This window comes from Scardinius erythrophthalmus, assembly GCF_964197995.2.
Source record: "Scardinius erythrophthalmus genome assembly, chromosome: 24".
In the NCBI taxonomy this organism is placed as follows: domain Eukaryota; kingdom Metazoa; phylum Chordata; class Actinopteri; order Cypriniformes; family Leuciscidae; genus Scardinius; species Scardinius erythrophthalmus.
The window spans coordinates 22,651,305-22,670,502 of record NC_138244.1 but is presented as its reverse complement, the minus strand read 5'-3'; the positions used below and the strand labels follow the sequence as shown (position 1 = coordinate 22,670,502).

The 19,198-nt window shown below is 37.2% G+C and overlaps 1 protein-coding gene across 1 annotated transcript in view; it reads left to right on the top strand.

The window, feature by feature from the left end:
• brsk2a (BR serine/threonine kinase 2a) overlaps window positions 1-19,198 on the top strand; it is a gene marked incomplete at its 3' end in the record, with an annotated part of 237,374 nt that extends 218,176 nt beyond the window's left edge. The window contains exons 13-19 of the mRNA XM_081355792.1: window positions 3,955-4,015; window positions 6,471-6,678; window positions 7,172-7,220; window positions 9,921-10,044; window positions 10,604-10,784; window positions 12,987-13,076; window positions 19,035-19,198. Of these exons, the coding sequence (XP_081211918.1) occupies window positions 3,955-4,015; window positions 6,471-6,678; window positions 7,172-7,220; window positions 9,921-10,044; window positions 10,604-10,784; window positions 12,987-13,076; window positions 19,035-19,198 (877 nt within the window). The remainder of the gene's footprint in view (window positions 1-3,954; window positions 4,016-6,470; window positions 6,679-7,171; window positions 7,221-9,920; window positions 10,045-10,603; window positions 10,785-12,986; window positions 13,077-19,034) is intronic.

The window sequence follows — 19,198 nt, the reverse complement described above, 5'->3', positions numbered from 1 at the left end:
TGTAGTGAAACAAAAACATTCTGAGCTTCAATATATCATACAGTGTTGCAAGTTTATTTTAAGGATTTTTAGATATTTTAACTGTAAAACAATACAAAATCAGATAATTGTTTTGCAGCGCACCTCTGCACTATTATCAGATCTTATACTATATGAAACAGGTTTTATGATCTTACACAGTGTTATTTTAGCATTGTTTATATACCATTTTAGTATTTATTAATATTTTGAAATAGCTCTCATTTCTCAATTTTTTTTCTATTTCTATTTAGCTTTCATTTATTTTTAGTTGTTGTATTAATTTTAGATTAAAATTTTAATAAAATTTTAATTAAAATTTTGTTTTAATTTATTCAAGTTTTTTATCTACTATTTATATTTTATTTGAATTCAGCTTTATTTCAGTTTCTAAAACACGCGCGCACATGTGTGTGTGTGTGTGTGTGTGTGTGTGTGTGTGTGTGTGTGTGTGTGTGTGTGTGTGTGTGTGTTTTGGAAACTGTATAACATGCTACAAATAATAAAAAAATTTAAATGTTATTTGAATTCAGCTTTATTTCAGTTTCTAAAACACGCGCACACACGTGTGTGTGTGTGTGTGTGTGTGTGTGTGTGTGTGTGTGTGTGTGTGTGTGTGGGTGTGTGTGTGTGTATGTGTGTGTGTGTGTGTGTGTGTGTGTGTGTGTGTGTGTGTTTTGGAAACTGAAATAAAGCTGAATTCAAATAACATTTAATTTTTTTTTTATTTGTAGCATGTTATACAATTTTAAAGGCTAGCACCTGCTTAGCATTTCCCTTATAAATGAACTTAAATTGTAAATGGGGCAGAATACATTTTTATTTATGACATACAGTATGCAGATTGAGACTAGATTGAGTCAAGGTCCTTCCAGGAATTCTCACAGACTTCTCACAATTTCACAGAATATCATGAAATGAAGTAGCTTACAGGAGTATATATCTTACAGTAGTATATACTTACAGTATATAGTATATATCTATATACTGTATATATCTATATATATATATATATATATATATATAAACGTTCGGTATATCCAATGTCGTGCCATCTATCTTGAACCATCATCCCGCAGCCCGACCAAAAATGAACTCCACCTCTATTTATTTTCGCCTCCGCTATCTTTTTCTTCACTACCATTATTCCACGTAAACTTTGAACCCTCACCTTCCACTGTATAATAACAAAGTAGGTCTCGTTCCTCCAATTCATTTCAAAACCCAATTTCATTAAACTCTTTTCATTCCCACTCAAATTGCCTGAGGTTTCTGATGGCGGGATTGAAATGGGGAATTGACAGGAGATGACCCAAGACTGACACATACGCCACCTGAGGATTTCACAATGATTGTGTTTCAGCCGCACACCTAAAGAAAGAAGAGACTAGCTCTGTTCTGCTGCTCAATGCATATACACTGAATACTCCTTATTTAAAAAATAATAATAAAAATGTGAAATAGTACAAACTGTGCAACGATAGCATTTCAAACAGGACTATGCTGGATTTTTTGGTCAAATTACATTTGTCCCATGACTTCATTGCACTTTAATTCCAGTGGCATCTGGTGGTAGAATTTTATCGTAAAATGAAAACTGTTATTTTGCAGTGGAAGTCGAGATAAAAATGGTGAATTCTGATTCATTCGTCAAGCTTGAGATGTTCAGGGGAAGGTGTTTTAAAAAGACAAAAAAATAAAAAAATTTACTTTACATCTTTACTTCTATTTGGACTAGACAGTGTAGGGTGTGTTCACACTTGGCTGGTTTGGTTCGATTAAAACGAACTACAGTGCGATTGTTCTGTTAGTGTGGTTCATTTGAATAAGTGTGCGCACCAAATAAGCGGACTGAGAACCCTGTAAAGGAACTCAAACCATTCGACTGAAATATGAACACAACATGGACCAAAGACATCTAAACAAATTAAAAACAGGACGTGATGTCACGAGATGTGACTCTGAAAAGGCCAGAATGTTCAAGCAAACCTAGTTCTTCTCGTCATAGTCTCAATGTTGCCCATTAAAGTTCGATACAAGCGTCGGAAACGCCATCTTCGTGCAACAGATCATCGTTTGTGTGTGTGTGACGGAGGAATTCCTGGTTTGGACTTAAAAATGACAGTGAACACTAAGTGAACCAGGAATAAATGTGTCATTTTCTTTTTTGCTCAGGACCAAAAGAAACAAACTACAAGTGTGAACACAGTAAATCAAGCATATATTTAGATCCAGTTTTTAGCTATGATTTTAGATGGCGTTACATTACATTAGTTATAGACAACTCATCTTTAGTGTAGATCTTGGGAGTCTTTTTGATATTTTAATTTTTTTTCCAACTTTCTCTATCATATGGAAGCTTTATTCCGCCACGGAATAAAAAATAAAAAAGGTAATTGTGATATTTTATCTTACAATTCTGACGTTTGTCCATGCAATTGCGAGTTTATATCCCGCAGTTCTGAGTTTATCACTCACAATTGCAAGTTTATACCTCACATTTCTTTTTTTCTGAGAAAATAAGTCAGAATTGCGAGAAAAAAGTCAGAATTGCGAAATATAAACTTGCAAGTGCGAGAAAAAAAGTCAGCGTTTATATCCCGCAATTTTTACTTTATAATTCGCAATTGCAATGTATAAAAAAATAATTTGCAAGTTTTTTTTTTTTCATGGCGAAACAAGCTTCCATGGTATCATAATTTACTACCTCCTAAAAACAGTGCATTTCAAACTAGAAGTGATCTCAGAAACAGACTTTCTGTTGCATCATTTGTGTTTTTGTGCTGTTTATTGACTTTAAAAGGCATGAGATCAGTGTGTGTCAAAGAAAGAAGAGACTTTGAAATGTTATTTTTGAAAGCTGGATCCGTGTGATAAAGCATACGGGAAGGAGTGAGTTTTTTTAAAATGGAAAGTTCATGAGAAACAGATGTTTTGATGTGGTTGATTTTGCAGTTAAAAATCATGTCATGTTAACATTAGTCAGTTAATATCCTAATCTGTTTGAGCAAATTGGATTAATATAAATGAATTGCTTCCAAAAATGATTGACTGATTCATTTAAATAATCATTTAGTTGTGTTCCTGGAGCTCATTTTATGTCTTTTAGTGATGATTTATCTGTAAACAAAGATTTTAATGCTCTGACTGCCAGGCGATTAGTCACCACATAATGCTATTCACATCTAAATATAGGTTTCACATTTTATTCGTTTCATACGCTGTTCTGCGTATATCAATACGTCACATGCTGGATGTCTCCACTCACCCCTTTATAACTCTAGATTAAAATAACTATGTTTAGCATCAGCAGGATTCATAGCCATCACTTCCTCTAAACACCCACACACGAGAGAGATGCCTCTCAGAGGGTCTCAACCTAGACAAGTGTTTTAAATATAAACACATATTTTATCATTTGTCTAAAAGAGATAAAATATCGTTTTTGGTGATCTTTTTCTTTAAAGGGGTCATGACATGCATTTTTAATTATTATTATAATGTTCCTTGGGGTTAATTTGTAATGCTAATAAAGAAAAACTATTATTTTCTTAGATAATATTAAAATAACCCTCTAGAATGATCCGTTTTTAAAGAGCGGCTCCTTTAAAGGATTAGTTCACTTCAGAATTATATTACTCACCCCCACATCATCCAAGATGTTCATGTCTTACTTTCTTCAGTCGAAAAGAAATTAAGGTTTTTGAGGAAAACATTCCAGGATTTTTCTCCATAGTGGACTTCAATGGGGTCCAACGGTTTGAAGGTGCAAATTGCAGTTTTAAAAAAAGTTATAGTAAACTGTTAGACTTAAATTGCTTAATATCTGGGAATGAGGTAAATGTTCCCCCTTTATAAAAGAGTGTGTACATCAGCACTGTTCTCACTTCCTGTCCCCTCTCACCTGTGTGTGTTCTCTGGTGTGTGTCCACACAGGTCCCGGTCCATCAGCGGGGCGTCCTCTGGTCTCTCCACCAGTCCTCTCAGCAGCCCACGGGTGAGTAAGCTCCGCCCCCGGCACACCTGCTCCTGTCTGTCCACCAATCAGCACGCAGCTGCTCAGTCACCTTCATGGCAACCATCACACACACCGTTACACTGCACATACAACACGACTGTGAGTGGTGGCGTTGTATTGATTTCTATAAAAAACGAATTTGGATTATTTTCTTGGCTGTGACATTTTAAATTTGGACTATACATATATGGCAGATGATTGTAATAAGCAAAGTGCTCTTGACACAAACTCTTTAGGATGTTAGTAGGTGAGTGTTTTGGTGACAGTTTAGTGTTTTTTATTGGGATGTAGTGTGTTTTTTTTTTTTTTTTTTAAGCCCTTATCCAACTGGAAAACTCAAGAAAATGAACTGGTCGTAAAGTGTAGGATGCCTGGAAATAACATTCTGGCCTCTAGCAAGCAAAGTAAACAAGAAAGGGAAGAACGCAAGAGTGAGTCGTAGAAGAAAGCAGTTTTTGTTTCATGGAGATATATTCTTTCATCCTATCTGCTGGAAATCCAGCTCAGGGAAGGCTGTAGAAAATCCCGCTCCTCTGATTAGCACAGAAGCTCTAGGCTAAACTTTTCCAGTTGACTTGTTTAAGACAGCTCACAGATTACAGAGGCCTTGCCCCAAAGCTCAGCAACGTATAGAACAGTTTCCAAGTGGAAATTGATTTAGAAGTTCACTCTAAACCTGTATGTCACATGAAAAGTGAGGATTTTAAAGACATTATTTTCATGTTTGACATCAATTTGGTTAATGTAATGCTTGTGAATTAGTTTGCTTTGCTGGATTCCAACTGTGAAGAGACGAAAGTGCTTGAAATATTTCTGCAACTTTTGTGTTTTGAGATTTGAGACATTCATATTCAGATGCTCAGGTGCTTTAAAGGTTTATGAATGATTCAGAATGTGGACGCAGTCCGGCCTTGCATTTTCTTTGATGTTAGTTTGTTAGCAGATGATTCTGAGTTCAAAAACATATTGGTCAATGACATGACTCATCATTTGCCCTATATATTAATTTATTTAAAAATACATTGAAATGTAATTCATAAATACAGTGATTTAAGGATTACCTAAGATTATCTAAGATTACCATATAATCTAATAATATTTTAACAAAACTGCTTCTGTGCTTATTAGCAGTGAAAAAACTTTTGTCCACCAAATCAAAGTCATGTGGTGTAACCCAACATGCTGAAACCTACAACAGGAAATGATATCATAGAAAGGTCGCAAGGTTGCACATGTGTATGGATATATGTTATTACTTCTTGCTTAATGACTACACCACATGTAATTTTTGGGGTAATTCAATTTAAACCTTTGTTGAAAATGGTATAAAAGTTTTTCGAAACCATATGAATCTAATATAATGAGTACATTTCTATAAGAACTTGGCACGTTTTAAACTGAACTTCGATTTTTCCTTTTCTTTATCATGGATGTTTTTATATATCGTTCACCCAGATAGTGCAAATTACGTTGTCCACACCTCTCATACATGATTTCATGTTTGATGTCCAAGTTGCTCATTTCACGGAAGAAATTTAGCTGTTTAATCCCTTTTTATTTTCCCATTGGCATCTTTCTTTTGTGTGCCTGAAAAGACTCTTGATTTGCTCTTCACAATGGTCTTGTTGCATCTTTGGCTCTCCGGTCTTGGCTAACTGCATGATTCTTTTGTTTCTTCTGCATCACCACGAATCCTTTTTCTCCCTAAATGATTCCTTTCCTTTTTGTGTGTTTTACCCTTGCTGCTTTGTGACTCGTGCCTTAATATCTCGATGTGTTCTGCTCTGGTTCTCGACTTCCCCTAAAGCCCGTCCGAAAGTTCTGTGTCCCGCCTAAGTCCACTGAGCTGCTCTTGTCCCCCAGTTCTAGTATCACTGACTCCCTAAAACCAAACTCCGATCAAAGCGGGGCAAAACCCCCAACTTCTAACTCCTTAAAACCAAACTCAGAACAAAGCGGGGCAAAACCCCCAACGTCTAACTCCCTAAAACCAAACTCAGAACAAAGTGGGGCAAAATCCCCAACGTCTAACTCCCTAAGACCAAACTCAGAACAAAGCGGGGTAAACCCCCCAACGTCTAACTCCCTAACACCAAACTCTATATCTGAGTTTCTCTTGCCCTACCCAAAGACCCAAACTCTTCCAGCCAAACCCAAAGACAAACCCTTACAGTCCGCCCGATCAAACCCTTTACCCGAAACCGAGCCTGAACCCATTTTGACAGCCAAGTCAGAACCTTCGACTCCATGTCAGCCTCAAGCTCCCTGTTTTCCGGGCGCCCCACTGGTGCGACGGGTGACCCCCGCCTCCATCACTCCCCCTACGCTCTCAGTCCCTTTTAGGCCTGTTGTCCCTCTTTCCCCCATCCGTCTACACCACTTCCACCCTGTGCCCGGCTCTGACCACACCACCAAATCTATCCCTACCATACAGGTGACCCCCCACCCCTCTCCAAGGGGCAGCCCTATCCCTACCCCCAAAGGAACGCCCGTGCACACGCCTAAGGACAGCCCAGCGGGAACACCGACCCCTACGCCACCCCCCAGCCCCTCCATCGGGGGAATGCCCTGGAAGACTCGCCTCAACTCCATCAGGAACAGCTTCTTGGGCTCGCCACGCTTTCACCGCAGGAAACTGCAAGGTATCGTGAGAAATTGGTGGATATAGTCAACAATCTACAATTCATCCATCCATCTATCCATTCTCCAAACCACTTGTCCTATGTAGGGTCACGGGTCATTATAGACCTAAAATAAAGCTCTTACCTCCTCCAGATTGACTGGATTTGTTTAATGCTTGTTGTGGCTAAATTGTCTCATTTACATATACTGACTGTAAAACTAATAATAAGCCTGCTTCCATGGTTACCACCTCACTTTGTTTCAGTAGCATCAGTTTGAATTTCTAAATACCTTTTACTGCATATGACCTATTAATGATCCAGTTTTATTGTTGGCATAAATTTTAAGCCCAAGCTGAATGAGCAACCTGTGATAAATACTCCGTTGCATGCAACTCAACAGGCTCTGATTATGGATGTCCTACATAGCGAGATGTTGAATTAGTTAAAGAACTATTTGAAAGTCATACGACCTTGATGAATGACAAAAACATCTTTGCTTTATTCTGAACAGTTCCCACTCAAGAAGAAATGTCCAGCCTCACGCCAGAGTCTTCCCCAGAGTGAGTACACATCTTTTTATATCGTCATGGATTTTTCTTTGATTTTTTATCAAGCGTTTGAATATATATGTATTTACATACACTGCCTGGCCACAAAAAAAAGTCACTGTTTGGATTTAAATGGGCAAATGCTTAAAAGTCTATGATTGGATCATTATTTCAGTGATTATTCTGTTTCTAGCTTTTCATTTCTTAAACAACCATGTAGGGAGACACATCATGGCCATATTCCAGGATGACAATGTCAAGATTCATCAGGATCAATTTGTGAAAGAATGGTTGGGAGGAGCATGAAGAGTTATTTTCACACATGAATCGGCTCTTCTGAGCTCTTCCTTAAATTCATTGAAAGTCTTTGGGATGTGCTGGAGGAGACTTTACAGAGTTCTGAACTCAATACAAGATCTTAACTAAAAATTGATGCAATTCTTGATGGAATTAACATCACAACATTTATTTCCATCAAGAGGTGCATCAATTTTTCATCAAGATCTTGTAACTAATGTTAACAAATATAACTTTTGAGTTGAATAATGTATAGTAAATGTTGATAATAACATTTACTATGATTAATAAATTCTGTAGAAGGATTGTTCATTCTTTGTTCATGTTAACAAAATTTGTTGACTAATGTTAACTAATGAAACCTTATTGTAAAGTGTTACTATATTTTGAATCTGAACTCTTCATATATATATATATATATATATATATATATATATATATATATATATATACTGTATATAAAGAATTACTGAACTTAAACATTCAAACTTGATAAAAATGATCATTCTAGAAGACAATTTCAGATGGCACTTAGAGGCTTTTTCATTTGAACTCTTCTTATATATATGGACATTTGGTTTCCATGAACATGCAATAGTGCTTTTCCAGCTTACCATTAAGTCAGTTTTGTGCTGGAAACACCTCAAAATACAGCCGGCAAGAAACCTCCTCTGAAAAAGACGAATTGTAGACCTTGAAGAATACTCACCCAACAACAGTGTTGCTGTAAAACCCCCTTAGCACTTCAGAAATCATTGTGAGTTATGTTTGCCTCTGTTAAACCATTTAGTGTTTTTTCCTCTCTAATGGAAGCTCAGTCATATCTTTCTCCCACCGAGGGTCTCAGCACACGGCAGACAGCAGTCACAAACTCTCTCCCCCACGGAGTGATGCCTCATCCTCTTTTGTTTTCTATTTTGTCTTCCATAACTTATCCGCCTCTCTCTCGCTCTCCGTGCCAGCTGGATAAGCCGCAGCACTCTCTGCTTTCTTTTGTCATCCTCTGCCATAAATCAGTTTCTGGAAGCTAAGTTGTGAGCGACTGTGCTTTGTTGATACACAACACTGGCGGACTGAAGCCTTTTAGAGCTAGAATAATGTTTAGACAGACAGTTATTCCTTTATATGCTAAAACAAGACCAAATTACAGCTGCTAGGTTAAACACTAGGAGTTTTGGTTGATTTTCCATCAACAGAGATGATTTCATTCTCGGAGAACTACTGCAGCAAAATTGCAACAGTTGTTTAACAATACTTTCTCTAAATATGGGTTACAAGTGCATATAAAGGCAGCTTATACTCTGAAATGTATCAGAAATATGCAGAAATATTTTTTGAATTTATGTATTTAAATATCCTTGCATTGCTAAGTCAGGATGGCCACCGACACAAAATATCAATAAACATTTCTTAATATTATCAATGTTTAAAACAAATTCAAGAATATTTTTGTGTAAACTGATATTCCTGATTTTTTTTTCCAGAAATCTTTGACGAACAGAGAGGTTAAAAGAACAGCATTTATTTAAAAAAAAAAGCTTTTGTAACATAATAAATGTCTCTACTGTCACTTTTAATCAATGTAATGCCTCCAATGTTATATATATATATATATATATATATATATATATATATATATATATATATATATAATATGACATTTTATTCGAATGTATAAATATACATTTGTACAAATTTACAGTTAAGTATATTTTTGTTCACATTTACATTTTTAGTGATTGAAACATAGCAACATTCCAAAGATATTTAAATCTGTGCAAAACCTTTTATGAATTGCAACAGTTAATGGATGTTAATGGTTAACAATACATATTCCATTCATTAAATCAAATATAAATACTCCATGCTATTTTTATTGTACCCAATTGAAACTCAAAGGGCTGCTCTGAGAAGAACACACTAAAGTTGCAGCATTATCTGACTGAGAAATACTTTATAGAGATCATAGCAAGTTGTACGACACTAAATACAAGAGCCAATTTTACAGGTCTTCTTAAATTTATATCACAACAAATGATGCATTCATATTTTGGCCTTTATAACAATTGACTTCCTAAAATGCATTTTAGGAGCAAAACACCAACCAGGGTGAATACTGTATGTAAGCATTTTTTTTTTTAGCTGTGCGACAAGAGCATCTTATGGATTTTTGTACGACTTCATAAAATTTTTCTCACAGCCATCAATATAACCTCATGCAAAGTTCAATTCATGGTAGATGCTCTGCTGTGTGCCGATCTCTCATAGAGTCCCTTTTTATAAATTATTCAATATCAATTTATTTTGCATAAGCGCCATAGGATCTGTCTTATTCTGAGCTCTGATATGGACTGATCTTGTATCCCCTGAAGACTTCATAAAAAGCTCATGTTTTGTATTTCTCTCACCCTGCAGACTTGCCAAAAAATCTTGGTTTGGTAACTTCATCAACCTAGAGAAAGAAGAACAGATCTTCGTGGTTATTAAGGACAAGCCACTGAGCTCTATAAAAGCCGACATCGTCCACGCCTTTCTCTCGGTAAGCAATCTGTTTTGCATGGCTCCAATCCCGTTTAATTCCAATGTTGGGAGCGACAGCTATGAATATTTGAATATATGCTTCTACGTTCCCTCTATCAGATCGAAAGACTTTCCTTGTCGCAGCAGTTTTGATAGGCTTGGCCGGAAGCCTGTGTTTTTACGTTTGCAAACACCTTTCTGATTTGTGTTTCATTTCTGTGTAATGCTAGTGTGTGATGTTTCCATCCTTGCCTGTGGCTGCCTCTTTCATTAGAGGTCAATGGAAAATCAACGCAGGGCATGAATCATTAGCATATAGATGTTGTGCCTCGAGAGGTTTGTGGAAAGGGGAAAGGAGTTTAGTGTGTCATTTAGACCGGCAAGGAGTTTAGTGTGTCATTTAGACCGGCAAGTGGTTTAAATGTCTGTTTAAAAAACTTGCTTGTCATGGTTAGTGATGTTTTCCTCACCTTCAGCTACACAAAAGTTATAAATAGCCACAAGTTTCCATAAAGGTTCCTCGTAGGTGCTTCCAAATATGTAAGAGCTAATCGAGCTTTACCTTTCTCCTCCCTCAGATACCCAGCCTCAGTCACAGCGTCGTCTCGCAGACGAGTTTTCGGGCCGAGTACAAATCCACAGCCGGTCCCACCGTCTTCCAAAAGCCTGTTAAGTTTCAGGTTGACATCACGTACACCGAGAGCACCGTGACCACCAAGGAGAACGGCATCTATTCAGTCACCTTTACTCTGCTCTCAGGTAAACACTGCAACCGCAATCAACATCACCAATCATCAAGCTCTTAGATCACGAGTGCTGTGGGAAAAAGTGCAAAAGGTGAATTATTTTTACCTTTGTGAATCTTATTTGGGATAATCACATTAAATTTGTCAGAGTAACCCGCAAGCGTATTTTTAAAAGGAAAGCAATCCCTGGTAGAGCCCAGATTGGGTCAATTTGGCAGTACAGTTGGATGATAAAAGCTAAAATTTTAAAATATCTTGATATTTTTCTGCCTTTTGACGATCAATATGCATCTCGATATTGATCTATTTGCTCTGAAATAGCTTATTTAGGGTATTTTTTTTCAGTCATATTTAGCCATAATTTTGACCGTAAAGCCTTTGGTGCCAAATAGATTCAAAACGTTTCATATATATATATATATAAACCATTACATAACATAACATTTATTTATGTTATATAATATAACATAACATTTCTATACACCAATACATTGTTACTATACAAGAAGGTTCAATTCTGTTTATTACTTAAACATTTTAATACATGAAAAATGCCACGGGGGATAACAGCCATCAGAAAGAATTTTGGTGAAGGGATTACTTTGAAAATAAAATTCACTGCTAGTAAATGTTATAATTACAAAGGATTTAATGTGAAGTTTTGAAGTAGAAAGACGTAAAGAGTATTTTCTTGTAAAGAATTTTACAGCGTAGTTTAATGACATTGGGTCTCATTCATCAATAATAATTAGCAGACTATTTACTTCTGACTAATCCACAACAATTTGACATTTGCATAAAACCAACCTTTCCTGTAGCTCAAACAGTAGAGTGTTGACGCTTGCAACGCCAAGGTCATGGGTTCGATTTCCAGGCAAAGCAAGAACTGCTAAAAATGTAAATGTGTACCTTAAAATGTAATATAAGTCACTTTGGATAAAAGCGTCTGCCAAATGCATAAATGTAAACCTAAACCATCTCAATGTAAGGGCCATATATTAGGCTCAGCAAACATATGATGCATATATATATATATATATATATATAATGTAATTGAGATAACACATTTATGATGCCACCTAGAGAATGTGATTTTCACACCAAAACCAATGTGGTACATTTCAGTATGACAAGTTATAGATCAATTATGATTTGTTTGTGAAAACATTTGTTTGATTTCACGCACAAATTGGTGCATACGCATGGTTAGTGAATTAGACCTATTGTCTTGAGGAAACTTAAAGTTAGAGATGTATTTTTGTATCACCAGCAAAATCATTACAAATATATTGTGGATATTTAATGTAAAGCCCATTCCTGACAGTGTACACTTAGTTTTGGCTAACTTAGACGAAGCTGAATACAGGTGTAAACGGGGTCTAAAACATTTTGAGCTTGTCCACTTTCGACCACTTCCAGAGACAGTCGAAAACACATTTGACCACATTTTACACTTGCTTTCATAGTGTAAACGCTCATGTGAGCTCGTTTTGTCCATTAGATCGAAAGATCTGAAAAAACCCATACATTTACACTACATAGACCCTCCCCTCGAAGAAATCAGGACAGATGTGGACAAAAGAGACGGATTAAAACACCAGGTGTAAACGGGATTGTGTCTCCCTCGTCTCCTTATGATCAGATCGACCAAAACACATCTTAATACTGGGTGTAAACAGGGCCACCCTGTACCCGACAGCACCCTTTAGAAACATTTCCATTTAATTCTCAGATTGAGCCAAATAGCCTCTTACACACACCAATTATAACATCGGTATATTGCAGAAGTTGCAATAACAACTAAGATAAATAGAACACCTAAAAATACCTTGTAGAAGTATTGGCTAATACATCATTCTCCATTATTTTCTTCCATTAATATTCATTATGTCTCCACATAATAGCGTCAATAGAAGCTCTTTCTACTGAAGTGTGTGGCCCATGTCGTTGTCCACCTAGCTGAGATAAGGAGGACCGCAAGTTACAAGTAGTTTTACAATAAATTCCTGTCAGATTCCTAAAAAGCTTCAAGGGCTCATGGTCCTAATTTAGATTTTTCTGTTTGTGGATGTATTTCTCTTTTTACTAAGGTGCAAACATGACTTGAATGAGGAGTCAACTAATCCGTCTTAAGGAAACCCCGCCCCAAGTTCCAGTTTCAACAAGAAAATGTCAACAGACTCTTTTCTTTTTTACCTGTTACACTTTATTGTAGGTCCAAGTCGGCGCTTTAAGCGGGTGGTAGAGACAATTCAGGCGCAATTGTTAAGCACACAAGACCAGCCGGGGGTCCAACAGCTGTCTGGTGAGTATAAATCCCCTGTCCCTTCCCCCGCCCCGCCCCGAGCCCCATGTTCCCTCTCATATGCCTCTCCTTCATCACGCATGCCCCCGCACCCCTCGACCACAGCACACCGCAGCACAGTATTCTCCACATGATCCCACCCTAAAGCAAACCCTGCAGACGCTAGAAGAGATGGGGAGTTTTCCAGTTCTTGGTGATTCCCTTCGGCCACACCGATGCTCCCATTTCTCAGGCGGCCTTAGCGGTAGCATTCCCTGACAGTTCTCCAAACCTGGGCACCTCAGCTTCATGATTTCTAGCTTTGGGGAACTGTGTCCTTGTTGGGTGATTGATTTGGGCTGGTAATATAAAGGTTTCTTGTACAGTTTCAGGTCGGTATAACCCCAAAACGGAAGTCTTGCTTTGTCCCCATCAGTTTTATCCGACAGCTATTGTGCTAACCCAAGCAGAACACATAAGACACAAATTAGGTACATTACAATAAAAATATCAAGATTTGGGACAATATTTTTCAGTGTATACCTTCCAATACCTCAAACTGTTCAGAGTTTCAAGGATGAACAGCTGCTTATGTGGTTCATCAGAGGAGAAAAGAGAAGAAAGCCACTTTTTTCATCCTATTCTTCGTTTACCCTGTGTTGTCCTCTCTTCTTGACACATGATGATATTTGGGGTGTCCCAACCATTTCCCTGATAACAGCTCCACCTACTGGTCTGATTGATGAACAACAACATATTATAGACAAAACCAATACATATAACCCAACTTTTTAGGTTTTATCAAATGCACACCAACACAGATGTTCTAGTATTGGAGCAATATTATTTGTACTCCAAAGATAGTTAGTTTCTGTATATTTAGCAACTTTGATACTTTTCCTGTTATTTTACAGTAATTTTACAATTTAAAATAATTGTTTTCTGTTTTAATATATTTTTTAAATCTAATTTAATCCTGTGACGATCCTTCAGAAGATGCTGATCTAAAAATGCTAAATATTTAAGCATTTTTTGCTAATGGTATTTTGTACCCCACTGTATATGTACACATATTAGTTATAACTTCTACCTATCAGTAGTATATCATAACAAGAGGGTGAAGTAGTCATCAACAGTGTTTGTTACTGCCACTTTGGGGAGATTTCAGGGAGTTTTGGGCAACAGGAAGACATTCCAGACCATCTCAAGAGTAGATCTTCCCTTTTTCTCCTCCTGTCGCCCTTCTCTGTTCCCTTTCACTGTCTATCTCTCTTTCTCCTTCCCTTTCACGCAAACATGTCACATTCATTGCTCTTCATGTCTCCTTCAGCGCTGTATGACTCACTGTGGTTTGAATGCACTACAGCACTCCACAGATGAATGGCACATACTCACTGCAGTCAGATTGCACGTACCGGTCCAAAAATAAACATTAATAAATAAACTAAAATCACTGATTTAATAATGTTATTTTGTGGAGGAGGTTGTGGTTTTCTGTGTGTATAACTAACCTCCTAATGTTCTTTAGTTTCATAAAACTATTTTTATTCCAAACAAGTATAATCATCCACACAAACTTGTCTAATAACCACTCAACCGAAGTCTTCCCGGCCCTAATGTGGTCTAGATGAAGACATCAGGCCCCATGCTTGTTAATGGGAAATTGCTCATTTGCTTCACTTGGGCATGATGAAGAGCACACACAGCAAATTTAATGTGCTAATGCGCTGATCCGATTTAGAAACCAAAACATTTTCAACTTTTTTTTTACTTATTTGCAAAAGTTTTGTTTGGTGTCAACACACGTTTCTCTATCTCACATGTATCCAGAGAACTCTGTGCGCTGCAAAAATTGGTAAAGTCGCAAAGTCAAAGTGTGGTAAGACTCTTACGGCTTGTGTGTTAAATACACCAAATTGCACCACAATTACAGTGGACAAAAACAGTATTGAAACACTTAACGCTTAAAAATGTGTGAATGTCTTTGCATTAGCTAACAAATCAATCCAATTTGGCATTTACAAAAAAAAAGGCTTTTTTTGTGAAATGTTTTGCTTGAAAAGCATGCTTGTGCTACCATTCTTTAAAATACAGCCACTTGCTTTCATATTGTGTTATCTAATACAGTGGTTCAACACAATATTCAAAGAGATATTTCCATTATGCTGTATAAGAATTTACTGTTTTTATTAACAGAAACTGTGAGTAGTGTGTAGGGGGAGGAAAGAATTATGATCAAAGTTTAAATCTCGATTTCATATGTTTTTTTGTTTTTTTATTCGAATTTTAATGTAGATTATCAAAACACAGCCTTTTATTATGTTAATATATTAATAACAATTTATTTAAATACTTTTAAGTCATCCTGCAGTTTGCCGAGGCCTCCTGGTTTATTACATTGGTTTAATACAATGACATTCAGACAGTTTAAGTAAGACTTAAAGGGTAGTTCACTCAACATTTAAGATTCTGTCACCAATATATGTTTCCATCCAAAGTTGCGAATTTAACTTATGCAGAAAATCATCACTACCTGGGAAATTGGTGCAAAATTTACTAAATTGGCTGCAATCGGGGAAGCCACTGTGGCTCTTTTTTCCTCCATCATTAATTACATAAATGCGCAGACGAAATGCAATAAACACTGCCCTGTTATCTTGCGTTCAGATGTTGGTTTTTGGGAACGCAATTGCTTGAGATGCTTCTGGGAGGTCTTTTTATCACATCATTCTGATGACAGACTTTGGCTCAGGCATTTCAGAATGATCAAACCAACATTTGGGATGCTGTGCACTGGTTAGTCCATTTATACAATCACATCCACTGTTGAGGCAAAGTCACATGAGTTTTTTCTTGAGCATTGAGGGATTTATTTGGTATATGTTTTTCCATTGTAATTTATGCATGTGACTTCTTATCGGGGAAAAATAAAATGGTTCTCCTCAGTTAAAGGGTTTTTAATGCGAATTTTTGCGCATCTTGGCGTTTCCATTCAGCATAAAAAAATCCCCCAAAAATATACAATATCCCAAAATGCGCATAAAAATAGGTGGATGGAAACATAGCTATTTACTACCATCATATAATTTCAAAGCTGCATGACTTTCTTTTTTTCTGCAGACTTGATGGTGAGTAAATGAGGACAGAATTTTCATGTTTGGGTGAACTATCTCTTTAAGTATCCAAAAGGTTTTTGGGGCCACTGAATAACTTTATTATGCACACTGCATTTCTCCTTATATAAATCATTTTTATCTTTACTTTTTATCATGCATGTCATGTATTACGTCAAATTTAAAGTGCACCCAGCCATAATAAATACCCTTTCACATGTAACGTGATTGAATCGGTAAGTGCCGCACAGTTTTGTGTGCACTAAAACACTAAGATGTGCACAACAGAAACTGACGGTCACAATACATACTTAGTGTGTGTGGCTTACAAACCTGGTCTTAGTTTCTTGGCTGTGTGCACCAAACAGACGAGGCTATACATATGTACACCAGAGGCTCTGATGATGTTCAAATGTTCAAATGAACCCTACACCACTGACGGTGTGCCAAGTTTGTGTAATTATGGTTGCATGTGTAGTCATGAGTTTGGAAGAATCTGAAGTCAAGTGCACTAAAGGGGGTTTTCTCATGCAGTCAGAGATGGCTGTAGGCTAGTCTGAGCCTCAGATGGACCAGACCGTCTGGTGCATATTACACACTAATGCCAAGAACTTTTGAAAATTGCCGTTTCCAGTCGCCAGAATTGCCAGAATTCATGAATGAGGATGCACAGGTTTTTAGTAGCCTGTCGAGAAACAAAAAGTTGACAAAGTCTGCTAGAATAAGTGAAAGAACTAGTTACTGCATTTTGCCAAAGTTTGTTAGGTTTTTGTAATTTATTCTTTATTGTTAGTTAATTATTAGCTTGTTTACATAATTGCTCAACAGTCTCTGTATTGACGGAAAATGTTTGTAGACACTGTAGTCTTTCTATCCATCAAAAAAGATTTTTCATTAACATAATTACAGAATACACAGCGTTGCTTCATGATGATATCTTGTTGTATATTCCGCCTGTGGAATATGGTGAATAGTTGAACCGGACAGATGACACTTCATAGGCTTGTGTGATGGAGAAGTGAGCAGAATAAAGATTAAAGGGTACGTTCTACCCATGTGTGGGTTTCCTGACTGATCTGTGTGTCATTCTTTCTGCAGTGACAGAGTGTACAGATGACACATCGCTTCACTCATTAATTTAGAGCCTTTTCTAATTATCTAGCCTCTCTCATGTTGGCTATATAAAGCCGTGTGTGCCCATGTGCTTCACCCCTACCAGAAAATCCAGCTAAAACCATCTTTAAAGTCAACATGAAATTGAACCCAACCCTATTTACTGTCTCAATACATGTTCCTGGTCTTATTGCAGATGATTTTCAGTACACATTACTGCAAAGAAAAAACAAACGTTGATCTTTTGGAAAAGTGTAATAACTTGCTTAAAGGGATAGCTCACTTAAAAATGAAAAGTCTGTCATCATTTACTCACCCTCAAGTTGTTTCCATCCTGTATGAATTTCTGTCTTCTGCTGAACACAAAAGAAGATATTTTGGAGAATGTCGGTAACCGGACAGTTGATGGTCCCCATTGACTTCCATAGTATTTTTTTCCCTACTATGGAAGTCACTGGGGTCCATCAATTGTTGTGTTACCAACATTCTTCAAAATATCTTCTTTTGTGTTCAGCAGAAGAAATAAATTAATACAGGTTTGAAACAACTTTTTTTAACAACAGAATTTTCATTTTTAACTGAACTATCTCTTTAAGCAACTTGCCTTTTCAACTGCCTTCACCTAGGCCAAAAATAGTGTTAGCCAAAGCAGTTTATCTGTTTTAGGTACTGTTGTCTCACCAATAGTTAATGAGTAATGTAATTGCAGTTAATATTAAAGTATAGGGTATTTCAATAACTGCAAATTACAGCACATAAAAATGTATATTACCATAAAGATGCTCTTGGGATGAACTTGACCTTCAGCCTCCACCTCAAGGTGAAAAAGGCTCCTCAAAAGTAAACTGAAAGTATCAAAAGTATCAACTGCAACTGGACTCCATCCTAAACCTCTCCAAGTAAATCCCCGTTAAGGAAAATTTGCTGATTTTTTATTTATTTTTTGCTTGAATATTCTATATGACTTGGAACTATGGAGGTAAAATGGGTTGCAAATGCTGATTCACGTTGACTTTAAGGTGGTAGTTCTGTTTGTGAACCCAGTAGCTCTTCTCTAACTGGTCCAAGCTGATGTAGATGGATGACCAGCTGTTGGGGACATGGCTGATGTGTTATACCATCTTGGTCAAGGTCGTTACTGGAAAAAGCAGGTCATACCAGCTTTAGGTGGTGAAGTAAGATGGCTCATTTGGTTGACCAGCCAGTGGGAACCTAGTTGAATTTGGGCTAGAAAAAAACATGCTATGCATGTTTTTGGCGGTCAAGGCGATTTATCTTGTCCAAGATGGTCTACCAGCTCAGCTAGGTTCCCACCATCTGCTAGTCCAGCTTATCAACTAACTAAACTACAACTAGTTACATTGCTCAACTTGTAGACTTTAAAGCTAGCAAGCCCATAGTCATTGGTTCCGTTTCCAGGGAACACAGATTCTGATAAAATATTGTAATTTGAATGTACTAACCAGATTGGACCAGCTTATGGCTACCAGCCAGGCACAACCTTAAGCTGGTTTTAACTGGTTTAACCAGAGAAGCCTAATTTCTTGTACAGAATCTCATTGTTAGTGTGGCCCTCAAAGCTTCTCCAAGTTGTAGTCTTCTATCCTATCTCTTTTCCCCTTTTTTGTCCATTTCTCCTTGTGCGAACCCATTGTTCATTTCTCTGTTCTCTCTTTTTTCCTTTTCTTCCTATCTGTGTACCTAGGCAGCCCATTGAGTAACTTCTTTGACGTAATTAAACAACTTTTTTCAGACGAGAAGAATGGCCAGGTGCCTCTTCCACCTGGCTCGCCCAACAGACACCCATCTAACGCCCGTCGCCATGACCCTCAGCCTAGTGACTCTAAATGCCCACCGGGCAATCCCAGGGACAATGCCAAGCTGGTGGCATCCTTTGGGATACAGGAGCAGCCCTAA